Below are 22,757 nucleotides of genomic sequence, written 5' to 3'. Positions count from 1 at the left end.
AGGGAGTGCCTGGAGAGCGACTGTCATTGGTGAGACACAGGCTTCCTCGACTCTTATGTGAAAGATCTTTGAGCCTCCGGTTTAGACAAACACGAAGAGCTTGGGACACGTGCTCAATAGCAGATCATGAACAGATCTCAGCACAGTTACTGTGGGATTTATAGCTTCAAGAGGCTTCCATTGTGAGTGTAGCACATGTGTGGCTGATGGATAAACCAGCCCGCATCACACCACTAACACTGAGAAAGGAACAAGTCCAAGAGATGCAGGATGTCTCTCTCTTTCTTTTTGAACTGTGAAACTCAAATATTTCCACAGCGTCATCAGTGATTCCTAAACAACTCTTCCCTACATCTGCCTGCTGTGTGGGAAGAAACTTTCCAGCTGGAATTGGGTCTGCGTTGCTGTTCCAGAGCTAACAAAGAGAGTTTTTGAAGAGCGAGGACTTTAAACAGTCATGAAGTAAAGGGCATAACTTTGACTCAGCAGAAATAAATCACACTGCACATACACACATCTCTATGTTTTTATGGTTTGCGTCATTGACTTTCATGCTTTCCCCTGCCTCTCACCCTAAACTTAACCATCCAAAACACATGGCTCACCTTAACCAGGACCTAAACCAAACTCAAACCCAATCATAATGACCCAGTTATTTTAACTTTTAATCCTCAAATACCTTGAGGACACCAGCAAAAATGTCCTCACGAATAGCAAAAGGTCCCCACAAGGAGGTGTGTCTCAAACAATTGGTCCCCACAAATACAGTGTAGCTATACAAGTTCACACATTACACACCACCACACGCAAATATTTTTGTTGTATATATTTATTTATTTATTGGTCTTTATATCAGTAAAATTGTATATTACATTATTCTATTGGGTGATAGTTTTTGTCCCTCAAAAATAAATAAATGTCTTGAAAAAATGTTACTTTACCCATAGATTCCAAAATATTCATCACTTTAAAACATTGTCCAACATTTATTTATATTGAGAATCTTTGCAAACAAAGTAAAAAAAAAAAAAAGGCTGTGCTAAAGTAACAAAAATTAGATTTGAACAAATGGATTGGTATAATTATCAAGCTGTTTCTGATCAATGTGTAATCAAAAAACACACTGTAGAACAAGTTTTAAAAATAGAGATAAATATAAAATAAAATACTATCGGGGAAAGAATAAGTGACACAGGAACAAATGTAATTTTAGGTAAATAAGTGAAGTTTTTTGTTTTTTCATGAGATGATGCAGGGCTGCATGTGGTCCCACACACCACCCACATGTACCATTGGACTTATCGATTTAGAAATTGATCCCTCATTCTTTTCTGAGTTCCTCTTTCCCAACATTTAAAGCAGAACTCATTGACAACAGAGCTATAAAATGTACTCCTGTCCATCAAGAACCAATGTCTGTCCAGGAGTGGAAGAGAAGCATGTGACTTTAGGAACATAAGGTGCATTTAGGAAGTCAGCTGAACAGTCAAGGTCTTTCATGTCTTGTACATTCTAAAGGATAGCGGTGTCTGCATGCTGGTCATGCTGCAGTGTGTTCCAGTTGTTCTCAGAAGTGACTTTCCACGTTTGAGTTTTCAGCAGAGAGAATCAATTCAAATGACCAGAAGTTGACTTCTCTCTTCATGAAGTGTGCAGCCACAAGTTCACATTCCTGCTGAACTTCGCAGTGACACTGACCTTTTATTGCTTTTAAACTGTCGCGTCAGTGTGTCTGGTGTTTGAGTGCATGTCCTTATTAATTCTAGATTTACCAGATAAGGAGCTGGGCTATGCGAAACGTCACTGACATGGTTCATGTGACTTGTGAAGCAAACAGAACAGAGATGAGTGTCTCCAACAGCAGGAGGCGATAAATAAGCCTCTCTGAACTTGCTCCACACAATGATGCCATGATAACGTCCTGACATCATCGTGTAAAGTCAGACATGAAGATTTGATCGACTTTGATCGACTGGCCAAAAAAAATGGGTTACAGACCGACATCAAATGACACTGAATTTGTTAGAACTCGAAGGTGGGCTGATTTTAATGGACGCAAAGCTTCTCCTCAGCGTAACTGATGGCATATTTTCCTGCTATGTTCAACGTGACAGCGTATTTTTTTTTGTTTCTGGTTTCTGTTTTGAATCACCTTGCAAGCGGTGCAATATTCTGCCATGTTCTCTGCTGCCCCATCATCCACAGCTATTATCCTGTCACACACTCTGCTCTGCCAACAACCGAGCCAAACACAGCTGATGCTCCTTTACCCTGGCGTTTATGTTCTCTGTTTAAAATAAGCCCAACACTAAATCAGATTTCACTGTGATGATTTCTTTCCGGAAACTTCAACAACAAAACAAGTATGCATTTGAAAGCAACCGAAAGGCTCAAAACCGAGACACATTACTGGTGAAACTGAACTTCTGAATGTACTCAACGTTCGCAGGTCAGCCTGGCCTTATAGGGGGGGCGGCATGGGCCACGTTAAAAAAAAAAAAAAAAAAAAGGATGGCGGCGCATTTTTTTGCCGCGTTGCGCCAGTGCTACTGCCGCATGCACCAGCTGGACAGGCGCATTGCTCAGGTGCCAGTGAAACACACGACTGTCACTCTAACTCATGACAGCAGAACTGGGGTAATGGGAGGGGGCTCCGGGGGACAGTTCAGTCGAATGTGGGGGCAGACGGACGGGGATCCTCCAGTATAGAGCAAAAGGACACTACACTTCCGATTACCCAGTCGCTCATACAGACAACTGCAATGTGTGTTTCTGAATTGTATAATGTGGGCTAATAAAAATTAGCAATAAAAAACATGTGGTCACATGGTGGTGGTGGGGGGTAGCAAAAGAACAACAATGTGGATTTATGTGCTTAACTATGTCAATTTTTTACAAATTCTATTTTTTACTTTTTTAATTTCCATACACTGACCCCTTAAGCAGAGGCTGTGTGAAAGAGAGGGGATCACAGACAGATGTGGAAGTAAGATTAGGAGAGCTCGAGCATTTGGTTCTGATCCTCTCACTCGGTGGTTCAGCTGAGACTATTGTTGCTTTGCGGTTAATGTGGACGCTGTCACTCATGTTGATGTCCAATGACTACACCCTTTAACCCTTTTCTTTGACCAGTTACTGAACATCATCCATCTTCAGAACAGTGTATCAAGGCCGCACTGGGTAGCCATGAGTCTGTTGCCACTAAGAGACTTCACAAAACTGCCAGTCCATCAGAGGCTTTCAATCTCCACTTGCAGCGAGCTCACTGCTGCCCAAACGCATTCCTCAGCCAAACGACTGCATATTCTATTGCGGGGTGACCACCAGAGGGGATTGATGGGCACAACGGTCCGTTATCCTGAGGGACATCAGAGCGATCTGTCGGAGAGTTATTATTATTATTATTATAGATTCTGTATACATGTATTTGTTGATCAATTCAAAAAATACATATTTCATCTCATTTGACCATACATAATGAATTATTTCTAAATCAAAATAGCCCTGAAGAGAATGTAACATTCTCAAGATTAGGAAGATGAACATTTGCAGAAATGTATTGATCTGTATACAATAAATACGAATGATTTTGAGCATGTATATACTACAGGTCAAAGCTATATAAAATACGGATATAATTGAAAGGATTTGTAACATATAAAATAAGACATTTGGGTTATATGTTCAGCATGTCAGGAAAGAATCCTTTGTGGTGATGCATGCATGCATGCATGAGTTACGGTGGTGGCCAGTGTGTGACAAAATGGAAGATCTGGGGGTTGAATTCAGGAGGCAGCTACATGGCTCCTCTCCTGCACGACGATGTCGGTCACACCGTGAACCTGCGTGAGCTGCTTGCAGTCCAATGAAGCCAGTAATTTCCTCGGTCCAGGCAGAGAGGGGACGAAGTGCTCGGTCAGAGTCGTGGTGACACGGCTGCCAATATCTCTGAGAGCAGGACAGGAAATGACAGCGGCACTCGCAAATGAGAAATATTGACAAGGCAGCTGCGGTTAAACCTGAGCATGATATGTGCTCACCGACTTCCCTTACCCATAATTCATCTTGCGAGCAGGTAGAAGGCCGAGACCCTCCACGTGGAAGATCACAGACTTCAACGTTCGAGGGAGCGGATTGGTGAAAGAAATCTCCACAGCCATCTTCTCCCCGACCACTGCCTTGCCGATGGGCTGCGTGCGATAAGCGAGTGAGTCAATATTGCAGTTACGAGGAATGCAGCGTTCAAGCTACCTTGATGGTGAGGTCTGGTGTCCTGAGTCTGAAGCTGAACTGTGTGGCGAGGACCTGCTGGGTCTCTCTGACTCTTCCCGACAGAGTCAGCATCAGCGCCGCCTGGTCCACCAGCTGGTCTTTGTAGTCATCATAGAGAAGGGTCCACTCCAAAACCTTCTCTGCAGGCATGAAAGCATACGTACAAAAGATATGAAGTACATCGTCGCTCACAACTGTTTTACTTGGCTGGCTCAGGCCATTCTTTACGTTTTAACATTTTACGTTTAAGCAAGAGTTCCCACAGCAGCAGTGCATTATGGAATGATGTGACCCTTCAGTTTGCCATGAAACCACAGAAATCAAACTCAAGGTTCAGCGCCCAAATCTGATCCGGCGAGAAATTATATGCGTCCAGCAAGACCTTTAAATACTATTTAAATATATTTAAATACCTTTAAATATTTGAAACAAAACTCAATAATAAAATAAAGCTCAACAAAAACTGCACCAACAGCACATGAGATAACCAACAGGTTTTTATTATTCATTTATTTTAATATATTTTGTGCTTGCATTATTTTCCCCTTGCGTCCTGTCTTTGCCTTCCCGAGCTTGAACCATTGAGAGCGCACACCTGGAACTGACTCAGCGATTAAGACCCCCGTATGCCATTTTCTCTATTCATATTTCTAACCTTCTCTCTGTCTGGGTGTCAACAGGCAGCACCCCAGCGCCTGATAGTGCCTGCATACATCCATATGCCACATTTATTTATTTTTAACATTTTTTATTTATGACCATTGATCAGTAAAAGGGTGTTCAGAATGCGCTGCATCATGTCACCTGAAATACAAAATCATAATATAAAATATGAATCATTTAATTTAAGAAGAAACAGCTTCCAGTTTATCACATAAAAAAGTGCCCAGTTCAGCCGATCACAGACAAGGAATGGCGCCAGAAATTCTTCCACTCTGACAGAATCTGTTGCCAGAGGGGCACTTTTCTGCAGTGCTCCAAGTTTTCTGAATGAAAGGCCCCATAAATTCACTAAGAGCTCTTCCTCTTCCAATAGTTGCCCTTCATTATTTCTGACACTGCTGTTCATCAGTACTGTTTAACAAAACACTTCTAAAATGGCGTTGTTTTCGAACATGAAACTGGTACAGCCCCTCGGATTTGTTTTTCACCAACCTCCACTAAGCACCACATTATTTTCTGTTCTGTTTCTATCCGCATACTGTGCTTTCCAAGTTGGTGTGGGTAGTTTGTTTGTGAGCGCCATCTTTGTTTTATTCATGTGTGTTTCTGATCAATACTTCTCTTCTATTTTCACACTGCCTTGGTTCTGTCTACTGTTGTCCAGAGTCGGTGATGCCCCTGGTTCTTTTTTGTTTTTGTTTTTTGTCTTCACGTGTTTATAGACAGTTTTTCAAACTTTTTCTTGTGATGCCACCAGAGATTACACTCACTTGAGTTCACTCTGCTTGGTTCTTACCAAGGACATTTTTTTTTTTTTTGCAATTGGACACAAACCACAGATGTTTCATACAAAACACCTCCAGAAATTAAAATAGTGTGTCCTCCTTAAACTCTTCTTCCCTCCTCAATATGTATATTTTTCCGCCCAAAATTGTAGCCCCTTACATGTTTAATGCCCACACCTGGAATGAATCCTGAAATACTTCCTATAATACCTTCACTGGGCAGTAGAACCAGGTCCGTCTTGTCCTTCTTGACTGTGGCCTTGTGGACGCCAGTGTAGTACATGACAGCCACTTGACTGTGCAGCACAATCCTTCGCTCCTCTGTGCTGCTGTTTTGCAACTTGATGGTTAAGTCAGCGTTGTTTCCCATCTTCGCTGCGTCACCATCCATGGTCACCTCCATGGTCACGTCCTCGGCCGTGGGTGGGGAGTACGCCTGCGCCTTCGTGCCGTAGCGACACGCCGTCTCCACTGCAATCCGCTCTTCCTCTGTACCTGGAGCGGATGAATGGAACATGAAATATGTTGACAGATTATGCGGCCAGACGCTTGGGAGCACCTTCGGGAGGTTTGTAAAGATGTGTAATGTCGCAGCGCTCGTCTGATCCCACCGCTTTGGTGCTGATTAAGTGGCCCATGATCTTCTTTTCACTGTGGATTTGACTGAAGGTTCCGTCTTCATTCCTCTGCCAGTAGATTTTGTCACTGTTCACCTGGAAGACGCGCAACAGCGGGAGCGCGAGGCAGCAGACAGACGGAAGCCGTCACACATCTCTTGACTGATGCCATATGGCTCATTATTAGAACACAACACATATAATTTGTCAACGCCAGGGTCATGGAGTGTGGAGATAAAACTGTCAGCTGGATGTTAAAGCCATCATAAATCCAAAGTCATTGGCACACACAGTGTGAAAAAAATAAAACCACTTGTGCAGAGGGATTGAGAGGGAGACCTTCTTATATCCTGTATTTGAGGGGGCAGTAATAAATCAGAAGATAAGAATCGCTCTTCTTTTCTTTCGGTAGATGGGAGCACATTCAAATCTTCAGCCATTAGGTTCCTCAAAACGAGGTGTTGGAGAGGGGGAAATAAAATTTGGACATCAGTGGACAATTGGTTGCTATAAATGTGTAATAAAGAGCCTGGCACTGGAAGTGTCAGCGTCTATCGAAGATGTCAGATGTCAGTGATGAACTTCAATATTGCTCCTTGTTATTAATTCACTGTTCAGACCACTTTCATGTCGGCATTTTTCCAAACAAGCACAACAAGGTGTCACGCACCTCAGCGAACACAAACGGAGCGTCGTGCTTGAGGTAGACTTGACCGGTGCGTACTGCAGTCAGCGACGCCGGCCCGCAGCAGAAGGTTCCTTGACTGGTCTCTTGAGGCGTCGCATCGATCGCCTGCCAGCCTCCCATGCCTGAAGGCAAATCAGGACGTGCCATCCAGCAGTCATTCCACACGTGGAAATTCCTACAGGAGAGAAACTGAAGGTCAGTCTCGCTAAACTGGAGAGTGATGAATGTCACACCAGGTGAGGAGCAACGTCTGGAAAACAAAGACGCACCACACCGAGTCTGCATTCAGATGAGTCAGCGGCTCCAGATCCTCATCCAGATACACGTCTGTGGTCAAAGAGACGTCCGTGTCGTGAGCTGAGTTGAAGTTGGTCACGGTGCGGCCGGGGATCCCCAGACATCGCAGCACTGCGCAGAGGAATGGTCGATCAGCCAGGATGTTCTGAACGCAACACAGGTGAGTCGCCGACCTGTCGTCACCACTCCAGCAAACACCCAGCACTGGCCGTACTTGACAGAGGCGCCGCTGTTTTTATGGTACTCCTGCAGGATTTCCACGCTCCCGCTCCAAACAGTAGGGCAGGTCCCAGCGGAATAGTCTCCCGACCAGTTCCCCTCAAGGACTCCCTGATCGTCGGGCGAGTTGATCTACATGACAAATCAGACGTTTACGCCGTTCTACCTTTCTCTGTCGACATTACGAAAGACACGGCAGCCAAAAACATCAATTCAGGTATCCAGACTCTAAATCAGGGGTCTCAAACTTGTCCTCAGAAGGCCGCTGCAGGTGCAGGTTTTCCTTCCAAGAGGCCACCTCTTCACCTGTCAGGTGTCTGAAGACTGCAATGAGTTCATTGGGAATCTGCAGCTGCTTGTTTCAGCTGCAGCTGATGGGTTAAACTTGTAATTGGGTTTCACTTTGGTTCAGAGTCCTGGTTAAGGTGAGCCATGTGTTCTGGATGGTTAGGTTTAGGGCGAAAGGCTGGGGAAAGTCAAAGTCAAAGAGTGTCCCCACAAAACATGAAAATATATGTGTTTGTGTGTGAAGTGGTTAGATTATATCAACCACTGTAAATATTCCTTTGACTGAATTAGAGGTGCTGATCCTCGTCTCCCTAGAAGAAACAAGTTGAAGGTATCAGACGTTTTTTCACCCTGAAATCATCGGCATGGTCAGGACTGCTTGCGGTTTTATTGACTAGGATACCAGCGTTCAACAATAGAAATACCCTATTTCATCACTGGAGGGCGCTGATTCACAGAATGTATTGTCCCTTTTGAAAGCTTCTTGTCTTCTTCTGATTTGGGTTTCCATTTCTAGATTGTTATTGTAAGTTCCACCTCAGTCTCAGAGGATCACAGTTACCTTCATCAAAGTGTCCACTAGGGTCACGTTTTGTCTCCTGTAGTCCCAGACAAAGAAGCTATGGGGGCGTACTGTGTGTGCGACGGTCCATTTGCGTGGAATATTGATTTGTGTTCAGTTCATAATGCTTCCTCACATTGTCTCAGGGGAACATTTCTGCCTGACTCACAAATCAGTGGAATGTGATACAAATCTGCTTTGGCTGCTGGATTTCAAGCTCAGGGGCAAAACCGAGGACATGTAAGCTGCTTCATTTGCTCTTATCGCCAGTTGAATTTGGAAAAAAAAATACTGTGAATGGCATTGACGCCAAGGGTGGACTACGTTCCCATCAGTGAGTGTGGTGTGATAGCGCTCTCCCTGCCTCATGCAGTCAGCTCACCATGGCGGAAACAATTCGCACCACATTCACCGGGTCCCCCCACCCGGACGGAGGAGTTCCGCTCTTCTCCAGGACGAAGAGACAGGCAGGAAGAATCCCCTGGTGAAACTGCAAGACAATTGAAATGTTTGTGCTCAGATTGTGCTTCTCTTCACGCGTGCGATGGACCCACCTGACCATAGTTCCACGATCTCACGCCAATTTGGTTCTCAGTGCCGTAGTAGATGCGGCCAACCTCGTTCATGATGTACTCCTGTCGCTCCTCTTCGGAATCTAGGAAGACCGTGTCCTCTGGAGGACAACAGGGTGGTTATATCTGCCCATCAAGGGAATCATAGGGCCAGGGGACATTATAATAACAAGTGACTGTAACTATCACATAAATGGAAACGTCTCAGAAATGGCTCACTGTCAAGATGTGATCATGTTCCATGAGAAATAAGACTGTTTACACCGGTAAGTCGACAAATCTCTGTTGAATGAACAGCACTGACATACAGTTCAGTACATACAGTATTTGCCAGGTCAGATCAATTCACAAGGATCATCTTTCCACTTTCTTTTGTTTGTTTTTAACTTGCATACTTTATGTTGTTCTGGGTCCATCTGGTGCAGTACATTACGGTACTTGTAATATGCATGGTGGGAGTTATTGGACACCATTGGTAGATCATTGGGTGTGGGCGACTAACCATGAGTCAGTTTGCAAAACTCACAATCCAATCCGACTGTTTTGACAGCTCAGTCTCTATATTTGTTTATGAAGTCAAAATGTGGTCAGCCTCCATGAACGTTTAATAAAACCAACTGACATCCGGTGGCGAAGGAAGTGATCTTGAAACTGACCAATTAAAAACACGTTGCGTGACTCAGACAATCAGCTCCAGTGTTTACCTTCACACCAGGGGTTGAACAGCAGGTAAAGGTCATTGTCGGGGTTGTGTGAGGAAAGAGCTTGACCTTTAGGACACTGAGTTTCCACCTGGAGTTGATATCTGCCGACGACTGCTGTCGCCGGAGAGTTGACGGAGAGTTTCAGCTGCTGGCCGACCTTCTCCACCACCGCCGCCTCCCACCTGTCATCCTCCAGACTGTCCACCAGGGGGACGATGACGTGAGTCCCCTTGGACACGGATGGCGACGCACCTGAGGAGGTGAAGAACACGTCACGCGCGAACACGCCATGTCCTGCCCACAGGAGGTAGACAGTGATGACATTGACACGTGACTCTAAATGATGCCACACCCGCATTCCAAAATATGTGGGTATGGAAACACTTGTGTAAATAGAAACTGAGCCACTAAGTAGTAGCACGTCAGTATTTCAATCCACTGAGCAATTCTCATAGATATATTGTTTCTATTTAAGTCAACATTTTTTTTGTAGAAATACAAACATGCCACCTTGGGAAACAGATATCATTATTAATACCATGATTCTGTATGATTATTACTTTTATTATTACAGTTTTTCTTTTTTTTACCCTGCACAAGAAAAGTCTCACACCCTTCTCATAATTATCACTTATTGCAGTCACAGGTCCAGACTGAACGTGTGAAGTTTCACATACTGTAGTGCATTTTACAGGAAAAGAAAACACATTTTCAAAGTTCTAAGGTCAGTCGGCAGCAGCTTGTTTTTATATTTGCATTTGATAAGTCAAAAAATATCCATGGTATTGGATGAAACTTTTTTTGAAACATTTTTTTCCCATCACCTTTTCTTTTTGTATTAAATATTTCGACGGCCTTGGGTCCTGAACAATTCATACTATAGCAAGTAATAATTTAAAATTCCGACCTTTTAAAAAGGGCATGTCAAAGAAACTGCAGAAAAATCGTGAGTATATTCACTCCGTACTTAATTGTACCAAACACAGAGGAGGCAAAATGTTTAAATACCATGTGTTTCTTAAAGATATTTATTTCATTGATGGAAAACACTCAAAAAAAATATCTACTGTATTTGATCAGAGAAATAAGAAGGAGACCTTTGAGTCCTTGATAAGTCATGAACGTACTGTACTCACTGTTTTTGCTGGGTGACAAAAAAACTGTAGAATAGCAGCAAAGACAAACTAGAGATGTCATGTACAGGGGAAAGTATTTGTAATAATACAGTTAAGTTACGTAATTATAGTCATAAACATAGAGATTTCAAACTTATTTCATGTAAATACCGAATGAAAACCAAATGAATCTTGAGTCAACTCTAGATTTGGCAAGAACCTGCAGGGTCTCCTTGTAGTTGAATGGGTTTCCTCAGGACACAATGTTTCCCTCCCATAGTCCGAACCATGCAGAGGTTAATTGATCACACAAAGTTATCCGTGGGCCTGATCGTGCATGACAGCATCTGCAAGTGCCCTGTTACCTGTCGCTGTGTCTCCCCCAACCACCGCCATGAAGAGAGTCAGCATAAGATAATGAATATAATCTAGTTAACTGGATCATATAAACTGAGACATATGGGTTCTGTTAGCTTTGTTGTGGGGGCGTGTCTGGTGTCTGGGTGGCTGCGCTTCTCAAGAAAGCACCACCATAAACAGGTTGTCTCTCAGATGTCAAGGACAGACTTTTGTATTTTACCGCCATCACAAAGGTTGTCCTGTCATCCATGGCAGCCAGTCTGTAGGACAAAGGCAGGTACATCTCATGCCTGAATAAGACCGGCTGCTGCTCACGTGCCACGGTCTGTTCACAGCAAGCAAAAAATCCTATCAAATAAATGAGATAAAGACAACATTCACCTGACAAAATTTGTGGTCATTCATTCGTGGTTATTCACTGTGCTGTTTTTAGATAAGACGGCTAAAAAGCTTTGCCCTGCTATTCTCAATCGGGGATATTTTTTAAATGATTAAACTAATTCATTCATTTTTAGTTTACGGTGACAGCACAATTCTTTTTATTGATTTTATTTTATGCTGTGTTTTGATGAAAATGAATATGAAATGAGCTCATTGAGGCGTGTGTGGGCTGTCTAGTGCAGTGGTTCGTTCATTTATTACAAGGTGCATTATAGTCAATTTTGAGTTGCATTCTTCAGGAGAACAACGCTTATATTCCTCTCATATTGAAATGTGGTTCCTCCATACGAATCAGTGAGGGATAAAATTTCCATGCCTGACATGGAAGAGAGCATCTCAGTAAAAGACACTATAATTATTCTCTTCAAGCCTCACTTGTTTTCGCATACAGCCAAAATTGCAGGAGCTCTGCGGCTCTTTGTCCTGTCCATCCTGCCACTTTTAACACAATGAGGTTTGTAGCAGAACACAAGCCAGCGTGCAGGCTGAGACTATGGCAGTTTGGGGGCACCAGTGGTGGGGAATTGTCAGGAGACAGGGTTTTTCACTGAGAGCGGCTCCATCCAAAGACTGCTTCTAGCGAAGCGTAGCAACCAGAGCTGTTACCATAGCAATAGTAACCCAAAAGAAGAAAGCCAGCCCACCACTCTTTAGGTTCTTCCTTCCTATATTTCCATTGATGTTGCATACAAGATGTCATGAAAAGCACACAAGCTGCTGGATATCCGTCAGACATACAAACTATAAACTTCCTGTGAGAGCATGCTTTCAGCAGTTTGCACTTTTTGGGCAGGGTCAGGGAGGCATGTGAGCTGAGGTCAGCCAGGTTGGTGTCTATCCATCCTTTTGGCACCTGAAGCAGTGGAGGTCAGCCGCAAGGGAGAAATTAGTATTCACACACACACACACACACACGCACGGCTTATTTGATGTGAAAGGTTTTCTATCTAGGGTGTATTAAAGTCATTTTCCCAATATGGAACACTCACTAATCATATCATGGTTGGATAGATCCCGGCTCTGCTGTTCAGTAAACATCCCCGTGTCTCAGTCAAGGACTCGCACTAACCTGATTTCAGTTCAAGGTGGAGTTTGTCAGTGCTGCTGTCAAAGGCTCGAGACAAGGTGATCCACATCAGGAAGCTCTGCCCTCTGCGGATGATGAAGTCGTCACTTTGGTACAGATTGGTGTGATGCTCCATGCGGTTTTGACCTGATCTGCTTTTCATCAGGTCTATTGATTTCACCCGGAGCACGAGTTCTGAGGAGACACGGGAAGCTGATATCAGGTCCGCTCTCTCTTCGCTGAGATCACAACAGAAGAGAGCAGCGCTCAATCTTGTGTCAAGTCTTCGCATTAGATTGTAGAGAGTTCTCATTTTTGGAGACACAATGAGGACTATGGTCGAAAAGATTTGTATCATTTGCACACAGTACATTCTGTTTACTTGTTTTACTTATTGAGGTGTTTGAGTTTAAGAAGCGATTGATAAAACACGCTGGTGAATACCGTTGAGCTCATTTTCGTCCTTGTCCACATCATCAGTGACCAAGGTGTCTGTGATGTCCTCTTCAGTCTCTGGGTAGCAGCAGTGACAAGCCTTCCTTAGCCACCGCGAGCAAGCGTTTTCCTCCGTCACCTTCTCTTCAGGTTTGGATTTTCCACTTTCCTCCTCGTCTAGTCCAAAATCCAGAGTGACTGTTGGAAAGCGACCCGTCGCTGACCTGTTTCTGATTGACCTTGACTCCACCGGCATCCTGGATGTGTCAATAAAAGAAAAGAAATATATAAATAAACATGTGTTGTTGATCTGTGAAGTCCCTGTTGATGTGAAGATTGTCGTAAACATGATGAGTCCTTACTCCAAGATGAGAAGTCTCCCTCTTGGTGAGGTAAGGACTGATCTAGCCACTACATCATGAGGGGGCTCGGTCAATCTGTCCAGACAAATAAGGAGTTCAGCCAAAAGACAAAGGTCATCACCCATGACCATCAGTCATCTGGGAGAGGCTCAGAGACAGAAGAAACCACTGCCCTGAGAGCACTGCAGGAGTGTCCCAGGGAAGTGAGGATGTCTTAGGAAGATAGAAGTCTGTGCCTGTCCATTGTGGCTTCTGCCCCTGTGGCTACTTGAGATGCATGGATGAAACTTGAGCACAAAAAGATGATCAATGTGCAACATGCTGATACACTATTTTGAGTCATCACTACAGAAGCTCTGTTTGGATCGTGAAAGGAAACCAGAGAACCTAGAGGAGACCCACACAAAAACTCCAGAGACAGAGAAGTAGGACTGTGACCTGTGACTGTGTGGCTGCAGCACTGAATAAACTCAGTAATTCATGAATATATTCACATCCTCTTGTTAGGACAAGCGTCTTCTGCATAAATGCAAATAAAATTGTTTATCGCAGCAGTCCGCTCCTTCGTAACCTCACAGATCCTCTTATTGTATTATAAATCCCTCCACTGCTGCGTTTGTGACCGCCAGAGAAGTCACCTGATCAGGCCTGACAGTCCCATTACCAGCCCCACATGAACAACATCTTTAATTGCTTGAGTTATTACCTCTGCTCCTCATACTCGGGCACAGCAACAACAATTCACCCGCTGGTATGGTTTCCCTCACCACCTGTGACAGGTCATTTTGGACAGATAGATAGGTAGATGGGATTGGCTTACTTTCCATCTGGGGTCTGAGATTGACCTTGTGCTTGGGAGAATATTGCTGCGCGCGCTGCTGGTGAGAAGCAGGAAGTGACACTTGGACATCATCAGTAAACATCTGCGGTGACTTCACCGCTGCATAATAAGTTCTCTACGTTGCATCTCACGTAGTAGCAGGCTTGAAAATAGCTCAGCAAATGAAGAACCGATTTCAGCTAAATGTTTAGTGAATCCTGGTTGAAGGATGAGTCAAAGGAAGGATTTTTCCCTCGCCATCTCCCAACTTCCAAAACAAGAATGACCTTTCGCTGAAGGACAAAAACATTTCTGGTGGCATGCAGAGGTCCGTGCTCTTGATATGGATGAGCACTCACCATTATAAGGAACAATATAATCTAATTAAGAGGACACTTCTATTCAAGCATTTGTTATCTGCTGCTTCCTCCATCTGCAAGCTTGAAATGGGGGAGACCCTGGACAGATGGTTGAAGCTGTATTTGAACCTGTGACCTTATTACAGTGGGACAGCAGCGCTCAACACCACGCATCTCCACAGGATGCCTGTCTGATTTTGATCTTATCTGCTATTAAATTTAGTACATTGCAGTGATCCAGACTGCCTCTGGAACAAAGGATTATGGGAGTAGGGTTGAGGTGTAAAACAGGTATGTGATTATGTGAATTACCTGTCTTGTTCTACAGTATATGGGATGTTTGTACAGAGTGTTAATGTTTCCCTTTCTTACAAATACAGTTAGCACCACATGTTTGTAGGATATGTGTGTAGAAGACCTGTGTTCTGTTACAGTGTCTAGGTATATGCCAATCTAACTTAGAGTGTTTTATTATGTCCTTTTGTAGAAATATGTTTTCATATGATGAAGAAACAACCCAAGCATTTCCCATTGATTTAGGGATTCATTATCCTGTTTAGACTCTTGATACAGAGAGTCATTTTAAGTAATATATATTCATATCTACTTTCAATAGCTCACTTTCAGGCTAATTTCAAGTACTTATTAGCAAGAATTTAGCATATGGTGATGATTTCTAGGTTACGGATATTCACCTTAGAATTCATTTACTAGCTTGATTCAAGACGAAAAAATATCTCAACGCGTGGACACATAATTTCACTAAAATAAAACACTTTTATGTTAGTGTTAGAATCTTCAATTTGGACTACTTTTTTTGGCAGTGATAAGCATGTAGTCATAATCTAAATTGAATTTTGAACCTCCCTTGTGACTGGTGTGGGAGATAAAAAGGCAACAAAGTTCTGCTATGACGTAGAGAAGAGCTGGTGTACTGTACCTGCAGCTGAATTATTTCTCCATCGCCAAGTCCGGGCTGTCAAACTCAATCACACAAGGGGCCAAACTTTCGAACACAGTGCAGCGGTCACTTTCACTAGTCTTCTATTATGTGAATCCTCCTCCCCTGAGGCAGAGTTTGAAACATGTCCCCAGTGTTGGGGAAGAGTAGCTTGTGAAAGTACATGTGGTTCGGCCTGACAGTAGTTTGAACAAACCATATTTCTGCCTGTGGGAAATATTGTTTGTAGAAGTACAGCTTCCTCAATTTAGTCATTTAGCTTTTGCATGAATGAAACTGACATATGACGTATGTGAAACATGCACATCAAAATAGCTTAAAAAAAGCCTCACGTTGGTCGTGAGTGTCAGCTCACTGGTAACATATGCAACATCATATCTCTAAATATGGCCACAGTTGGCCGTGTGCCCGTGGATATAGCAGCCAGAGGGTTGTGCACGCTCCATATGAGTACTGCGGTGCGTCCGCTCAAATTTATATTATATAGGCGCTGTGAGATTTACCTTAGGTACTCCTGAGACCCGCTACTGGAGAGGTGCAGAAGAGCTCAGTTTATTACATAGTGGACTCTGTGAAAGCCTCAAACACCACTGTTTAAAGGAACTTACTTCCACACGTGAGGCGTCCTCATATCATGACATAAGTCTGCAAGGAAAAATGTAAAAATATTGTAATCCAACTTTCCTGACTTACTCATACGTCTCAAATGTTGAAGTCCTGCTCGCCATGATGCAGTCAGTCCTCTACCATGACGATGCTCTGTTTTGAAGCTACGCCATTATAAAGTTTTCTCCCATCTGAAATCTGTACGATGAATGAGAGGCTATGAGAGCCAAGTCCGCTACCATGTCACAGGGGGGTTCACTCTTTCTTTGAGCCGTGAGCCACAGACTGAAGGAAGTTACAGTAGTTAGCTTAGCGTAACATGTTGTTATGATGTTAACACATATTTCTCCGATACTTCTATGCGTCTGTCATGACAGGCAAACACAAGAAGTGAGAGAGTGAGAGACAAAAACGCACCACGTCTCAGTGATGCATCAATTGGTCTTCATGAATGCTGGGGTCTCAGCCCTCGCTCGTGGTTTGTTAATATATTTTGGGTCCGAATACGTCACTGTTCTCCAGTCCACCAAAGGAGGAGCTCCTTGTAATCTCAGATCTCCAACTCTCAACAACCATGCGGGTGGACAGGGCGATGCCCGTCAGCTCATTTGGTCTGATAAGGATGTGCGGCTTTGGCTGCGAGAGATTTTAACTCCCAAGTGTGGTGTTTATATGCCGTTTAAGAGAGCACTGTGCTGCTCCTGTTTGGCAGCAACTATCAGTGCAGGTGGGCTGAAGGTTTCCTGCTGACCAATCACAGCAGAGTGAACAACATTTCAGCTCCCGGATAATGATGGGCAGGTCGTGTGCACATTTTGTAAGTATTTCAAATCTTGAGTTGTTCAATATCATTTTAAAAGACCTAAATTGCCAGACTAGTTCCTCTTTAACCCTCCGTAACTGGAATCATGAACTGTTACCATCACTGTCCCACATCACGTCCACCAAACTAAATGAAAACAGTAATATACCTGTTTTTTTCCAGGGACGAAATTCTCTTGTTCTTTTGCTATTTTCCTCATTTCAGTGCATTTGGTTGTCCATCTCAGAGCCCAGTGTTTTCTCTGTCAATGGCTTAAAAATAGGGCATAATGGTGTGTGATTAGAAAGTTTTGTAAGGGTTAGGCAGCTGCACTGAGAGTAGACGCGGCACAGTGTGAGTCATCATCCTGTGACCCAGAAACAGGGACGTTTTGCCATTAGATTACACACTGTCAAAAACTATTGAAATGGATATCTGTCCTACATGATCTTGCCATGAAATGTTCATTAAATCCCAGGTGTTAGTTTAAGTGTAAAGAAATCCCTCACTCATCCTCCATGAACGATGGACTCCCTAAAAACTAAAAACCTTATCACTCAACAGTGCAGAGTCAGTGAAATTCCATCCTGTCTGGAGCTCCATTCTTTGAGAATCCATTTTACTAATCTTATGTATAATTAATTGAAAAATAAATTAATTAATAAAGGGACCTTTTTTTGACAAGACAGATTTAATTCCGACCCATTAATGGACTAATCCAATGACCTCCATGTGCAGTTAAAGGAGGAGGTTAATGAAAAAAGTTAACCTTCTACTGAAGTGGAGCGCTCATGTGGAGTGTGGGAAGCTCCTGCATCCTCTTTTATTGGCCCCTCGGCTGTCATCCACATCTGTCCTGCTCACTTAACATTCCACCGCCACCGTCAGTGAGCAGGTGACTCCGCGGCCTTTGAAGCCGCACGCTGGTGTCTTATATACATATGAAAATGATGCCGAACCAGTGAGTCGCGATAAATCGGTGAGAAATCCACCTCTGAGCTGCGAGTGTCTCTGCTGATAGGCGCAACTATAAACAGAGCCAACGTGACTCAAGCGCTGAGATAAACACTGACGTGCGCTCGTGTGGGTTTGATCATCGCTCCTCTGCGATGATGCAACAGTCTCCGCAGGTGGGTTTCGGATCAAAGGCACTTATTAAAGTGTTTATACACTTGAGCAGAGTGACTGTGTGTGGGCTCCAATCCACGAGCCGCTAGGTGGTTGCCGACTCTTGTGTTTACTCTCTCAATTGTCTTGTTAGCATATGCTAAAATCGGCGAATTACCTCTCAAATGAGAGCAGCCATTTGTGTCGCAGGTGTTTGACTATAAGCCAAACGCTGCACACTGTGGAGATGACCAGAGTGGGGAAAATGAGAACCCACCAAAGTCATCAACATCCCACCAGGGACTGGACCTTTTTTTTTTTAATTTGGCTGATAATGAAGCTTCATACAAAAGCACTTTCCATTTAAAGCCAGGAGCTAATTTGAATGACAAGACAACAGCAGGAGCCTTTTCAAAGAACCCAGCGGAGTAACAAGTCCGAGCAGATGGCATGAATTCGGAGATGACATCCTCTCTGAGCAGAGGTGGCGACCAACAAGCAGTATTGATGCTGTCATCCATTGTACTTGTTCCATGCCAGTTCGGATCATGAGGAGATATGGACGCCGGGCAAGACAAGTGGCATGAGGAAGGGCACTGCCGAGCACTGTGTTCAAAGTTGATACAGCCACTGCAGACCTGGGCAAAGTGCGGCCTGCGGGCCATATTCGGTGTCTATGTTTTTGTGACCCTCATGAAGTTAGAGTAAATCTACACAAGTGATAAGTCGCCATTTTCTGTCTTTTTTTTTTAGCCTGTTTTAGCCAGTAGTAGATCAAAAGTAAATACAAGACGTTCATGACTAAATTTCTGTTTCTTCTTCACTGTTTGTCAATTCAGTATTTTCCTCAAAATTTGTTGAAAGAAAATGCAAAACAATTTTCATCTTCGAGGATTGGTCCATAGTTTTATTGTGATATCAATTGAAATAAGATGCGTGTCAATTGATTTTTTATGGGGTTCATGCCACATTTACACATCTTAATATCCTTGCTTCCATTGAACATTTCAAGGCTCATTTCGTCCTTGTTACTTACTTCTTTGTTCTGTCGCATTTCATAGTCATCGCCACCTTTCTTTCTTCTCACAATAGTCACAGTTTATAATGTGTCCCTTTAGAAAATGTAACTGCCCACCTCTGATCTACTGTCTGCTCATCACATTTCTGAACTAGAGGAACACAGTGGTGTGGTGCTGCAGCTAGAGGGCAGCCTGTCTCACCCAAGGTGACCAGTGTCATCATTAGAGGGTGAGGAGGGTGTCACCGTCATGCTTCGCCCTATGTTGAAAAAATATTTTATTGTATGAATTCAAACATAATATTGATAATTAATTAATAATTTATAATTTCTGAATGAGTATGTAGCAGTGCCAAGTGACTTGATCTCCAGCTAGTCCATCACATACCGGGTCTGTCTAGGTTGTCTGCCACCTTTCACCACCAAGTCTCTCAGCTAGGCACCAGCAAATGTACGACAGTCAAAGTCAAGGATGCGCTGACTGACTCAGACAGTTTGTTTCTCGGGAATTGAATTATCATATTATTATGGACACTGAACTTTGCCCCCTAAAGTGATTATGACTCCAGAATCACATGACCTGCATTTCAAAAATATAATGAGGAGCAACTCTTTTAAGATAAGAGCCCATTACGTTCACATCGTTCATTACTGAAGTTCCCAGTTTGGCCTCAAGCTTTTTTGTTAGCTTATTTGTCTTGTGAAGTTTGAGATGGCGCTTTGTGGCCAGAGTCCTGTGAGGACAGTTAAGATGGATCTGAGTGTCAAAAGAAAATGGCATTTCAATGTTTAATTCCTTCAAGGAGCAACCCAGAGGGGAATGTTCCAGGTTTGGTTTATGATGCTGTATGAGCACAGCAATGAATGTAACATCTTGAGATTGAAAGAAAAAGTTGTATAAAGTATGAAAAGAGAGTTGTGCAGAGCAACTCAGCGGCAGTTCACACGACAACAGCTTCAACAGAGTGCACCAAACGGGGGGTCCTGATAGATGCCTGAAGCAGAGAGCATCTCTCCGGGTCTGCCCCGTGGGCTCCTCCCGGCAGTGATCTCATAAGCTGGTTGCGCGCCATTGGTCTGAGACCATCATGCTGCGGAAAACACGGTTCTTAAACTGCTATTCAGACCAAAATATATGAACGAACTAACCCTGATGCAATACAATGCGGACCCTCAGCTCGACATGCTCAGCAGCCCTGCAGGCTCCAATTATGATCCGATCCAACGAGACTCAGAAACCAATGGAAGCTGCTGACTTTTGCCTCAATATATCCTCCATCGTCACAACTTGTAGGTCATTTGGGAGCACCAGTAATTAGACCGCCTACACAGACAACAGATGCCCTCACTGCTAGAGACAGAAATAAAGTGTCTGCTCAGCGAAGTGTTAATGTAACAACATGCTCGAGACATCAACTGAAGCTTTGACCTGCCAGGTCTGCGGTGGAGGCCATCAGGTGTGAGATTAAAAACAAACCATAAAGATCGGATTTTATGGCAAAGTAGGAAGAGTATGGAAATATATGTATACAATATAACATTAAAATGTGATAAAAAAAAAAAAATACAGATGTCTGAATTAAATTAAATGGAAGTGAAACGTGTGCAAATACATTTACTTCCAATATAATATTCGAAAACATAAATTAAAACCATTATATAATAGTATATATTGAAATTAGTTATTTTATTTTAGTCAAATAAGTACATAAATACATACAAAAATTAACAGATGATAGATATAGATATAGATATCTATACAGTATATAGATAGATAGATAGATAGATATAGATATAGATACATCAATATATATCAAACACTACGGAAAATCTGTTGCATTAATCAGGCAAATAGTGTCTCTTTTTAGTGAATAAACTAAAGAGGACAAAAAAGTGAAATAAATAACCAAGCGCAGCATTGCTCCGTTAAATCAAAAAGAGGTGTATTAAATTGATATTATGAACTGTAGAAAAATAAAGGCACAATAACACAAAAAGCATTATCTAAAAAATAAATGAATAATGTGTGTAAACCATCTATGTATTATAACTCTTGTGGCTAAAAAGTAATAAATAACAATGGCTAAAAATATTATGCATCGAATGTTTGTGGACTGGATGCAAAAAGGGGGAAAATTGTCATTTAAATGCAAATAGCAAGGGGTCATCACTAAGACAATCACCAAGGAATAAGGTAAATGAGAGTAACAGCTCAGTGTCTCCCTCCAGGAGGGTGCTGATGCAAAAGCATCCCCTAACTCATGACCATCCTCCCTCAGGCCGCACATGGTCCACAGCAGACTTTCAACAAAGGCCTTCTCTATGTGAACAAACAAGTTTTTAAAGACATACAAATCTACTGAGCAAAAGAATGCATTTTTGAATGACAGAGCGGCTGATTTACTCACTTGGTCGGCCCTGGTTCAACAGAGGTCAGTCAAGAACTGAGATGATTCAAGTTGCTATGTCATGTCATCTAAAATAGCCATTAGTTAATATCACCAGAGTTTTGCCCGGCGACCAGTGCATCAGAGAAAGCATACTGTCGGCCACAAAATGACTTGTCAAAGACTCACTCGGTTCAGTGGTGGAAGAAATCTGAGGAGGAAGAGTAGTCAGTCGCACCTTTTTTGTTTCACACTCGATCTGCAAGTTCAGACTTTTAAATACTTCAGACCAGAAGGACACGCCTTCCTCTGGGCTGGCAAACTGTTGAGAGACAGTTTTCCTGCGGAGATATGATGAGGAGAGGCGCAGACGTTCATACTGGAAGTCAAGCAACAGCAAAACAACATTAGTAGGACAGGATTCACCTCTGAAAAGTCCCTGTTAGGACACTGCTGGAAATTGGACTTGAAGAAAAGCTTGTAATATTGGACACTCAACAGGACCATGTGACAGGAAAAAAATGCTGTGATTATGCGATTTGTTTGGTCATATCCAAGAATAACTTCCTGTCATCAACCAGAGAACAAAATAAGTGATGAATGCTGGTAGGAAAAAGGTTTCTTTCATCATCAGAGCTCAGTCATCTGCCAGGGACTCGGATGAAGCAACTGTCATATTTTAACGTGTCTTTGACGTATCTTGAAGATTGAGTCTCTGTGCGTGTGCGTTTAAGCTGTCCTAGTGAGGACCAGTTTTGGGGAAAACACCCTCTTGTGGGGCCCTTTTGCTGGATTCCACAAGGCTAAGCCTCTATTTGAGGATGAAGACTTCAAAACAACAAGGTCATTGTAGTTGTGGTTTAAGTTTGGCTCGGAGTCCTGGTTAAGTTTAACCACTTGTTTTGGATGGTTAGGTTGAGGGTGAGAGGCTGGGGAACGTGTGATGTGGGCAGACCCCACAGAGATGGTGCGACAAACCTGTGTGTGTCATTTAAATGATTTAATAACCAACAATAAATAACAGTGTGCTATACGTAGCTTTATGCTAAAATATTTCTTTTTTTCCAGATTTGATTCTCGGGTCCGTCATAACACTGATGGAATGTTCAGTGTTCAATGAATATCAGTTGTCCAGCCATGAGGTTCTGGAAGCTCATTAGGGTGTTGTCCATTTGGAGGTTATTCTGGCTCATCGTGATGAGAAATATCAGAGAATAAGCAGCAACTGTAGGGTCATAACATATTGGACCA

The 22,757-nt window shown here is 43.0% G+C and overlaps 1 protein-coding gene across 3 annotated transcripts; it reads right to left on the bottom strand.

Annotated features, from left to right (window-relative positions):
• Positions 1–848: 848 nt before the first annotated feature.
• On the bottom strand, positions 849–21,744 carry LOC128764949 (protein-glutamine gamma-glutamyltransferase K-like). 3 transcript variants are annotated; one of them, XM_053875259.1, is made up of 15 exons: positions 21,696–21,739; positions 13,447–13,521; positions 13,094–13,341; positions 12,653–12,844; positions 9,668–9,919; positions 8,946–9,064; positions 8,774–8,881; positions 7,496–7,673; positions 7,295–7,433; positions 7,008–7,200; positions 6,280–6,433; positions 5,931–6,215; positions 4,252–4,412; positions 4,054–4,190; positions 849–3,948 (listed from the first exon to the last, which is right to left on the bottom strand). In XM_053875259.1, exons 3-15 carry the CDS (start codon positions 13,338–13,340, stop codon positions 3,786–3,788), a joined length of 2,328 nt encoding a protein of 775 aa, XP_053731234.1. In that variant the 5' UTR covers position 13,341; positions 13,447–13,521; positions 21,696–21,739; the 3' UTR covers positions 849–3,785. The 3 variants fall into 3 exon arrangements, with proteins under 3 accessions (XP_053731234.1, XP_053731225.1, XP_053731242.1); XM_053875250.1 differs by lacking the exon at positions 13,447–13,521 and having other exon boundaries at positions 21,696–21,744; XM_053875267.1 differs by lacking the exons at positions 13,447–13,521; positions 21,696–21,739 and adding an exon at positions 21,528–21,668.
• Between the last annotated feature and the right edge of the window lie 1,013 nt (positions 21,745–22,757).

Source organism: Synchiropus splendidus, chromosome 1 (genome assembly GCF_027744825.2).
Source record: "Synchiropus splendidus isolate RoL2022-P1 chromosome 1, RoL_Sspl_1.0, whole genome shotgun sequence".
Taxonomy (NCBI): Eukaryota; Metazoa; Chordata; class Actinopteri; order Syngnathiformes; family Callionymidae; genus Synchiropus; species Synchiropus splendidus.
Note: the sequence above shows the minus strand (reverse complement) of the source record. Positions and strands in the feature narration are given on the sequence as shown.